General features: G+C 39.8%; 1 protein-coding gene across 1 annotated transcript in view; it reads right to left on the bottom strand.

The window, feature by feature from the left end:
* Positions 1-310: 310 nt before the first annotated feature.
* DNAJC5B (DnaJ heat shock protein family (Hsp40) member C5 beta) overlaps positions 311-11,069 on the bottom strand; it is a 28,675-nt gene continuing 17,916 nt past the window's right edge. The window contains exons 3-4 of the mRNA XM_087825171.1: positions 9,012-9,183; positions 311-405 (exon numbers count right to left, since the gene is read on the bottom strand). Of these exons, the coding sequence (XP_087681297.1) occupies positions 311-405; positions 9,012-9,183 (267 nt within the window). The remainder of the gene's footprint in view (positions 406-9,011; positions 9,184-11,069) is intronic.

Here is an 11,069-nt window from a genome sequence, read left to right as displayed (position 1 = left end):
GTCTGGCTCACATAAAGGGCAGATTCATAAAGCCTTTCCTGTGCCGCTGTCTTACCTCATGCAAGGAGCATAATACAACTCTTCAAGTCTTTATTCATTGAAATGGAGTGTTTCATTAGGAATTCTACTTAAAGAGTACGTCTGCATACTGAGAAAGTTATGTAGGGAAAGTTATCTTTCCCTAACCTAAAAATAAAATACAAATGTGGAAAAGTTCACAGCATTTCATGCCTCCTACCCTCTCCCCACGACCACCTGGAGACATGGTTGAACCAAGAGAAGGTACTGTGGACCCTCAATGGGCTCAGTATTAAGAGTCTGTGCAATAACTTCGAGGTCCTTCTCTGATTAGCTGTGTTTTCTCATTTGCATTTGTAGGCTGGAGAACAACTGGAAAGTCCATATCTAAAAATAAACAAAGCAAAACAATAAATACCCTCTTATCATGCTATGTTTTCTTTAATGGGGCAAGTGGTGGATATTTTTGTTGAAATGATGATTGGCAAATCAATTCAATAAGATATTGAGGATGGCTACCATTTAAAGGACTTCAGAAGGGAAGAGACATTGTCTTTACTCTTCTATCAGTTCTATCAGTAATAGAAATATAAAACCAAAGCACTGAACCCAGCTTTCAGTTTGAGGCAATTGTTGAACTTGGTTTAGTTTTTACCATCTTTTGGGAATGAGGATAGGCCCACTACATATGTCATATAGACTATATATATTTATATGAAAAATGACCCCTAGAGTTGTACAGTGCACAGTTGCATATACAGCTCTTGTTGGGAGAGGCCAAAACCCAGAGTTTGCCTAATAGGAAGCTCCCTACATAAAGCCAATTCCCAAAATGATTATGGCTCTCTAAATCACCATACCTCTAAATCTGCAAGGAAATCTTTTAGTCTTGAGTTTTGGTGCTGAAGTGAGGGAGAAAAGGGCTCCCCTAAAAATATTTAATGGCAAGCTAATGAGCACACAAATTGGCAGACCAAATGTATAGTACCTGTATGTCCAAAGATAGCTCAAGCTGATAATTTAGTTTAAAATGGTCCAGTGCAAGATGTGCTCCCAAGCACCTAGAAGAAGTGAAAGGCCCCACCTTTAACTCAGGCCTCAAAGAATCAAAACCTTGCAAGAAACATGAACTCATAGTAAAAACAAATACAAGGAGAGATAAGAGATAGGATATAGGAGGGAGGGAAGGAGGAAGAGAGGAAGGGAAAAATGGAAGGAGGAATGGAGAGAGAGATATTGAGGAAAGATTTCAGATAGAAACAATGCATACTGAATGAAAGCCAGTAGGAATAACAGAAGGCCCAAATCAGACCCAGAAAGACTTTAAATCCTGCACTTACCAGACACAATATTTTTAAAATAGATTTGTTTTTAAATGATCAAATGAATTTTTAAATTAATAAAAAAGAACTTCTAGTGATTAAAACATCTGAAATTTTAAAACTTGATGAATGAGTTCAACAGCTAAAGAGAGAATTAGTGAAATGGAAGATATCTGAAGAGATTAATCATAATGTGACACAGAGAAACAAATAAGTAAAATATAAAAGAGGTTAAAAGACATGAAAAATAGAATGATACAGCTTAACATATCTAATAAGACTTTCATAAAGAAGTGAAGAGCAGAGGCAATATTTAAAGACTTAATGGCCAAGAATGTCCTAGAATTGATGAAAGACATCAATCTACAGATTTAAAAACCAACCAGGATAATAAAGAGAAACTCATTTTTAAAACATCTTAGTGACATTGAAGAACAACACAGGTATATTGTTGTTCTATAGCAAATATGGAAGCTAGAAAACTATGGCATTATATTTCTAATATGCTAAAAGATACTTATCAATTTAAATTTATTGACAAACCCTCTTATTGTTACATTCTTTTTTTTACACCATGATATACAAGTATTTTCAGATAATCAAAACAAAAATAGTACCATCAGCAGACCAAATTTAAAAGATGTAATTCAGGCAGAAAGAGTTACCAGATAGAAAGTTTATGCTGTAGAAAGGAATGGTTAGCAAAGAAAATGGTAGATATGTGAGTAAAACTAAATTATTATTGACTGTATAAAGCAATAATAATTCATGAGGCTTAAAATTAAGTTAAAACTAGAATACAATAATAGTGTATAAATCAGAATGAAGGTGATCATGGGATCTATACTGTTGGAAAACACTTCTAAGAAGCAAACAACTTCCTGTGGCCCTTCAAATTATCTTCTCCATGAGATGGAATGAAGGAAAAGACCACCCATTCTTTGGAAGGTGGAGATGCTGGTAACAGGGAAGACCAGGTCAACAGTTGAAGAAAAAAGAAGATATCTCATTTGTGGTTACCAGAGGGGAAGAGGGGAGGGAAAATTGGATGAAGGTGGTTAAAAGGTACAAAAATCCAGTTATAAGGTAAATAAGTACTGGCGATGTAATGTACAACATGATGGCTGTAGCTAACCCAGAACCCAGTAACCACTAGGCAGCTGCTCCCTGTTCCTCCCTTCCCCCTCCCCCCCCCCCCCCCCCCCCCGGCCCCTGCAATCATCAGTCTGTTTTCTGCCTCTATGGTTTTATCTATTTTATGGACATTTTATATAAATGGAATCATACAATATTTGTGCATTTCTGGCTTCTTTCACTTAGCATCATGTTTTTAGGTTCATGCACACTGTACTTCATTCCTTCTTATGGCTGGATAATATTTCACCTCTCTTCTGCCTTTTTGCACTTTTCCCCTCAGAGCCTTCTGGGTTTCTCTCAATCCCTTTCCCCTCTTCCAAGTTAAATCCTACCACTCTTGCTCTTCTCTGATGAACTGTCCAGGATTCCAACTGCTTTCCATCTATCACATTTTACTAGGATGATATGGGCCTTTGTCTGAGCATATTTCAGTTTGAGGTTATTTGCAAATATGATCTCTGCACAACTTCTGTTTCACCAATAGAACAGCCCAGTGTGACTATACCTGCCTTGCCTGACATCTAGAGCGCCGTTTGCTATCTTATCCACAGGATATTGGGAGATACTGTGCCAAATGCTTTGCTGACATCAAGGTTCATCCCTTCTAGGGTTCTCCATCCCCATAATCCCCTACCCCTTAACTGTTCCTCATTTTTTAAGTCTTCAGCCTTAAATGTTACCTCCTCAGGGAAGCTGTCCTTACCTGCTTCCAGGTCAGGCCCCCTAGTGTTCACTATCACAGCCCCAGTACTCCTCCTTTAGTGAGCTTATTGTACCTGAAAATTAACTCGGTGTGATTATTTGTTGAATATACATCTCCCCATCTTCTCTGCTGGATTGTAAGATCCAAGGCAACAGGCACCATGTCTTTTCTCTACCTCTTAGCATAGTGTTAGGCAAATATTAAATGCTCAATTAATGTTTGCTATTGAAAAACTCTCTCGAAAAACCTGTCGAGTAAATTTGCTCACTGAACTTTAGTGCTGAAAATTGAAGAAACCTCGGGTCCACTTTGAGCTGCTTCTGGGGTAACATTCAGAGCTGAGTCACTCGTCCTGCTCCCTGGGCCCAGGACTTTGATGATGCTTACTTAATATTTTCATATAAAGAAACAGCAAAGAGCTTTGGACTAGTTATAAGAATTATTTTCTATCTCTCTGTCCCTCTCCCTTCTTCTCTCTAAAAATCGATAAAAATTTTTTTGCAAAAAGGAGGAATAATTTAATATTTTCCTTGATGTCCTTTTTCTGGTCTGTAAAGTGCGATGAATGCTGGACAGCAAGTACAGTAAATGTCTCAATATCTTGACCAAGAGCAAGAATCTAATTACAAGCTGTATGGCCTTTTCAGTTCAGTGGGGCTGAGAATTTATTTGGGTTTCATCCAGGTGAGTAGCAGGAATAGTTAAGCAATCAACAGATTTTTCTGTGCACTGAATCTCACATTTTTAGATCTAAGGTCAACACTATAAAATCTCCTCCTTTAATTAACTTGTTCCCTTTTATTTCCTCTCCTTCCAAAAAGAAGGGGGAAATCATGACTCCACAAGAAATTTTTTGGGTTTAACTAGGAGTTTTCAATCTATTGCCTTCAGCTTGGGGGGAAATATTCCTGAATTTATCTCTTATGTTTTTGGTTTGCTGTGCCAGACTGTTCAGGGATAACTAGCTCCCATTTATGCTCTTGCCTCTGTACTCCCCCCCCACAGACACACACACACACACACACCCCCCAGGGAATGGGGTTCTACCTCAAGAAGGTCTATAAATTCCTTTTGGATAGTAGAATTCTGATTTTATTGTGGCCTTCCGCTAACACAGAAATAGGGTCTAAATGAGCTTGTTTCTTATAACACTCAAAACTTCACAAAATGGCCTGGCCGGTGTGGCTCAGTGGTTGAGTGTCAACCCATGAACCAAGAGGTCACCAGTTTAATTCCCAGTCAAGGCAGAATGCCCAGGTTGTGGGCTGGGTCCCCAGTAGCGGGCGTACAGGAAGGAGCCAATAGATGACGTCTCTCTCTCTCATCAGTGTTTCTATATCCCTGTCCTTCTCCCTCCCTCTCTAATAATCAATAAAAACTTACTTTTTAAAAAGTTCTCAAAGTGAAACTTCTAATTTGTGAACCTTTGAAAGAAAGAATTTATCCTTATATTTCAAGTTTCCAAGACAAAAAGGAAGGATGGGCTTTATCCCACCCCAGACCCTATCTCTCTTATATTTGTTCCTGACTGATCCATAAGAATAATAGAATTCCTGTGTTCCTAGGATTCCACTGAGAGTACATTTTTATCTTGAGATAGAGATGAGAATCAGTTTTTAAATTCTATAGTTTCCAATTAATATTACAGATGCCACCCTTTTCAATGTTTCCCTTTTATTTCTTAAGGATAGAGCTGGATTATACCCATTCACATAGTTGAAGGAGAAACAATAACCTAAGCAAATCCGTCCTCTCTACTACCAAATCCCACTCTGTACCACTACTCTTGAACAGAGACTAGTACCATGTTATAGCATCAAAAGGTATCTTAGGCTTTAGCTAGTGTCAAGGCATAAATTCTCATAATGAAATAAATGTTAGACTGAGGAGCAGTGGTGGTGAAGTTACTGTACAGTTAATGAAATTTAAGCTTCAGGGACCTTTGATTGTGCAGACCCTTCCAAGGGCCTTTTGGGATCCTATAAATGTGTTTACATTTTTGTAGATTTGCAAAAGTAAGATATTTTAACCATAACCAAACACTGTCTCTTTCCACTTTTCCTCCATCATGTTTTTCTTCTTGAGGATTGGCCACAGAGGGGCTATGGACATTTTGGAGATTCAGTTAAGGGGAAGTATAGTTGGGGATAGGTTTCACTTGTGTTTAGTGTGATATGTTTTTGTGGCTTGCAGCAACTCTGTGTATAATTATTGGTAGCTATACTGGCATAGGAATGGCTTTAGGGATAATCCTATAGCTCACTATGCCAATTCACTTGCTGAGGGGGCATGAAGATCCACACCAGCGGTGGTGTCACACAACATGAATGTGTCCAGTGGGCTCTGATCCTGGAAGTATTGGGTGATATAGGGGAAACAAGGTTGGAAGTATGCAGAGTCAAAAACTGGTGTGTGGGAAAATTTTTCCAAATTTTACATGTTATATATGAAACCAACTTTCACAGATTTGACAACAATCCTGTTAGATGGGCCAGGTACAGAAACTCAAGTATAGAAACTAGGGTACAGAAACTCACCAGGGCAGGAAGGCCTGGATGCCTAGCAAGGGGACAAAACTGGGAAAACAAGGACTTTATCCCCAGGATAATCTCTTCTCCCCTAGCATATTGCTGGTCATGGTTTAGACCCGCTTCCTCCCTAAAGATAACATCTAGGCCTCAGTTGTATTTCAGTTCCAGGCCCAGATAAGCAGCGAAACCAGACCAGTGGTGCCTCACTGACTCAGGACTAGATACATTGACTAATGACTGACCCCCTGCCCTGGCAGTGACCAATCAGTAGAGATGATGTCCCTGAAAGAGCACACCTGGAAAGCTGATGAATATTCTATTGAGACCCTCCCCTGAGACCTCCTTAAGATTCCTACCTGCCTGTAAGAAAGAGATACATATGCTCAGGACAAAGGACCCAGCATGCGCTCAGAAGGGGAGCATGCTAGCACCATCTCCATCCCTCCATCCCACAAGACTTGCAAGCAGGGGAGCAATGGGGAGCAGCAGCTCATCTCAGGTTTACCCCCAGACCTGTCTCCAAGGCCCCCTTCTTTCTCTTTCTCCAACTTCTCAGTGAGCCAGAGCAGCCCAGCCTTTGTTCTCCTGTTGTATCTTCTATGCTGTTTCTTGTTTCACTGCCCCAAGTCTGCCATCATGGACTCAGAGCTGTGTAGCTCTGCCCTTTGAATAGCCCCATCCCCTTTTAATAAACTTAATTTTTCTTTATTCACCTGTCTGAGATGGTTATTTAGCCTGCCCGAGCACCGCAGACCATTAAGCTTTCAAATCCCTAAAAATTTAGACAACATTACCAGTAATGAGTTGTAAAACTGAAACTTTTCTAACCTATCAATCATAAAAAACAATTTTTGATCAAACATGCTAGAGGAATTATTGTGGACAGATTTTACTATTACAGAAAATGATATTATAAAATTATTGTTAAATGAAGAGGCAAACAAAGAATATGCACCCAGAAAGCATAGGGTAAAAGTATTACAGAGATGTGCTAGGGAGTTAATTAAATTATTGCTATTTTTCTAGATTTTGTGATATTTTTGTTATTTGTCAGTTTTTAAACTTTGCAATTTCTTGCGACTTCTCATTCTAAATTGATATTCACTTTCTGATTCAATTTTGCATTTGTAATATTGTGTTCTTTTGCTTAAAAAGGACTGCCCAAATTGTACAAGTTTTAGGCCCTGCAAAACCTGGATTAACTCTGCATAGGAGCTTTTAAATATTTAGGAATGGAATAAAGCTTTTCCTTCTTGTTTAAGACTTCTTAGTAACATAGTCAAATGGGATCATGATTTTACTTAGTCTATAATCTGACCTCTGCAATGGAATTGGTAGCTCTAGGGGAATCAGAACTGAGAACAGTGAGAGGCACATAGATTTATCACCAGTCACCCTGCAGGGAGGAAACCTGAGTGGAATTTGGCACCAAGGATGAATTTCTGTTCCAAAAAAGAAATCTTCTGCAAAGAAGGTCTGCTGAAATGACCTGGTGGGACTTTGATCTAATTTAAAAGAGGAAAGACTTTGAGGCTTTTCAGAGAATTGTGAACACTGGATTTATGATATCTAGGTTCAATTCACCTAGTTTTGGGTTGCGCTGTATAAAAGACAAGTTAAGATAAAGTTGTTACAGTGGATGACAACGACAACGCTCTCCTTCCTACCCTCTGTCAGTGACTGGGGAGTACTAGACAGGATTGATGGATGTTTTGGGAGATCCTATGAACAATGGGGACAGACCTCTGACATGATCTTTCAATAGTTTATCTCCCTCGCAAGAGCAGATGGGATTAATACATGGGCTCATTATTCCTAAACAAGTTATGCCCCTTCTCTGAAGAGGATTTTGTATATATGTATCTTTTTTTAGCCCATTTTGATATTTATGCCACCATTAAAAGACTTGTCCTTTTATATCCCAAATAAGGCAAAAGAAACTTGTAATCACATTTCACCATGGACCCATAATTTGTCTCCAGGGACAGTAATAAAAAATTGTAAGAACAACCCTGTTTCCTGAACTGGCCACCCAGTGGCCCCTATAGGAAGGGATCGCAGGTTACAGAAAAATCTCTTCTGTCCTCTATGAGCCCCCAACCCCCAAATGATGTGAGACTAAGCATGATTCACATGATTGAAGACTCCTTCCTTTAAGCTGGAGTCAGGGTGAGTAATAACTGGATACTACTTGGCATCATATTTGATCGGGAATAAAAGATACATGCCAGCCTTTAAGCAGTCTGCTGCTTGATGTCATGGAATTTCTGTTTCATTGTGATGCAAAGAATCAAGGTATGGTACAGTCCAAAGAAGTGCACCATTCCTAATTTCAGCAGTTCTGACAACACTGGGCCACTATCTGAATTACCAAATAATTCTCTTATTTGGCTGTCCAGGGTTCTTTGTGATTTAGTGATAAAGTCTATAATTCAGAATAATTATGCATTCTACAGGAGAAAATGGCAGTAGGATTATGGCTACAACACAGAGAGGACAATGGCAGGTTTGACTCCAGCTTGTTTAAACAAAGACATTTTTCAGAGAATATGAAGTATTCTTGGTGCTGTAAATTCTGTGAGATTTTATCATTAGCTACATTTTTTTCTTTATGATTTCTGGGCAGAATGAACTTAAAAATCAAGTTATATATCATGGCTATGCATATACATAGATAGACATGTGGGGGTATTTTAGCAAAGCAAATAGTCCTATTTACATAGGACAATATCCTTCATGCTGGTTTGAGGCTAGCTCTAAATGTGTAGGTTTGGAAGGAAGCTACATTTCTAGGGAAGAAAGACTATGCTCCCCTAGTTCTACCCAAAACTCATTATCAAGTAATCAAAAAGAAGAAAAGTGAAGGGTTGTTGACTTTTCCTCATGTCCATTCCCTTCTATTTGAATAGAGATATTAAATTAATAGGCTGAAATGCTTCTCTTGGGAGAAATTTCTACCTTGGTTCTCCTACCCCTGGGCACTACTGAACCTCCCTGGGCCCAGAGCTCAAAGTCTTACAATGAGACCATGAGTTGTATACGAGTTTTGCATATTGTACTAGATCAGCATATTTCATGATTTCTTTCTAATAATGTCAGGCTCTGTTTTTCTCTGTTGCTGGTAAAAGTATCTGTCCTTTCATTCTCTGCAAAAGAAATACCAAGGCTGACAGCCTGTGGGGCTCTCCCCACTTGGTTGATGGATTTCTCTCATTTTAGTGATAACCATCACCGTGGGACCTGGTGCTTGGCCAGGCCTGTGAAGGGACACCCACTACCTCTGCTCTCATCTTACTCTACCTTTTTCCATGTCGGTTTTGATCTGCTCCTCAAGATCTTCTGGGGACACATAGAAGTCCTCTTCTGGCTCCGATGACTTGGGCCGGCAGCGTCCACAGCAGCAGTTGCAACAACAGCATAGACAGCAGCAAAAATAGCAGCCGGTCAGGAGGCCAATAATGACGAACAGGGTCTAGGAGAAACGGGAAAAGCAAAACGGGGGTGAGGAGTAGAGGGCATGGGAGAACCCCAGAAATTAAGTGTGTACCCATGTACTTCCAGAGGCCTGAAGACATCACAGTCCACCCTGCACCCTCATCCTTATTGCAATGTAATCTTTTTAGTTTCTTTGGAAACAAATTCCGCATAGAGTTCTGCCTAGCAAGTTAAACCCAGAGGAAATGACTTGTAGCCAAAGTAATGATGTATGACATGTTCTTCTTTATTCTTAAGCTATGGTGATCATTATTAAGAGTAAAGCAAACAAAGCAACCAATCAACCAACCAACCAGCAAGCAAAACCTCTACAGGTCTCACCAAGGGGGCAGAATCATTCTCACCAAGGGAGCTGTTGATGGCTCCCCCTCCCCTAACCACATTCCTCTTAGTCTCAGCAGAGTCTCTCTCTTCAGTTTCTTTTGCACTCTCCCCTCGTCTCTATCCTGGCTGGTAGGGCTTTAGAATAGATCCTGTTATCTCTGCTCTGGACATTTCAGTAGTAGCCTCATAACTGGCCTCCCTGCCTCCACTCTTGCCTCCTAATCCACCTTGTGCATTGCTGCTGGAGCTTCCTGAAATATATGTCCTCTTGAATGCGTGCAGCTACTCTACTGTCTCTTAGATAAGGCTGGAGCTCCTTATTATGGTCATCTGGCCTCTGCCAACCTCTTCCCTGCACCAGCCTGCCCTGTTCCTGCCATAGCTTTGCTGTCACCATGGATTCATCTGCCTAGATGCCACCTACCTCCACCAGCCATCTAACAAATAGCCAATCTGTGTTTCAGAGTCATCTCAAAGATCCTCTCTATGACATCTTTTCTGACCCTCTCCCCTTTCGTGCCCCAATTGTACTTCATACAAACTTCTACCATGGTGCTTTATTTGTTGACACTTAGGACACTTATCAGTTTATAGGTCTATCTCAGACTGGGAGATTCTTGAAGGCTAGAACTATATTTAGTCATCTTTCAACCCCTCCTACCTAAGGATTTAGTACCTGGCATGTGGCAGTCACTTAGTAAATACTGGTTGAATTAATGAATGTATGAAGTAATAGATAAGCAAATGATTTGTCCCTCCTAGTGAATAGCACCAGGATCCCCCCACAGGCATAGAAATTTGCTCGCTAAGTTTGCCATAGCTAAAGATTAAAAGAAATTCTCCCAACCCCTCAATTTGAGGTTAAAATAAGCCAAGTTTTGTTAACTGAGAAAAATAAATTTATAATTTTATTTAAAATGTTATTTGAAATAGAAAGGAAGTGATTTATACATCTTTGAATCAGAATGCAGATTTTAGCTAATAAAAGGAACAAAGGAGATAAAGATCACTGCATGTGTTTGCAGTTCTTCAGAGACTTAAGGTGGTGTCTTTTACGTTGATGAACCTCGCTTACCCCATTCCTGCTTCCCAGCCCAGGACTCCATCTATCTGACTCTGGCCCCAGTTGTGGGGTGGAGCCTATGGGCAGCTTGGAGTGAGGGAGCCTTAGTCACACCCTCACCACTGCAATCTACATTTTCATAAACTCAGGTAAATTACTCTGAAAATAAAACTGTAACACCCTCCTCCTCAGCAACTACCTCTGAGACCTTCCTGTGCAGTATTCTTGAGTCATTGCCCCAACAAGCTCCTCCTTTCTTTACCTACTTTTGTCCTTTTTAAAATTTTTACTATGCAATTCCCAAATTTTTCTCTTTTCTGGAAATTTCCTTTAATTCATATACTGTTTTGTTATTTAGTTGTTTCCACTAGATTGTCTGTTGCAGAAATAACCTTGTCTTATCCCTTTCAGTGCTTAGCATGGTACTAGGTGCAAGTAGGTGTCCAATATTTTTAAAATACATATTTCCATTGGTA

The sequence above is a fragment of the Miniopterus natalensis genome, chromosome 16, assembly GCF_054644295.1.
Source record: "Miniopterus natalensis isolate mMinNat1 chromosome 16, mMinNat1.hap1, whole genome shotgun sequence".
NCBI lineage: Eukaryota > Metazoa > Chordata > Mammalia > Chiroptera > Miniopteridae > Miniopterus > Miniopterus natalensis.
The sequence above is the reverse complement of the archived record's forward strand: the minus strand, read 5'-3'. Positions and strand labels throughout refer to the sequence as shown.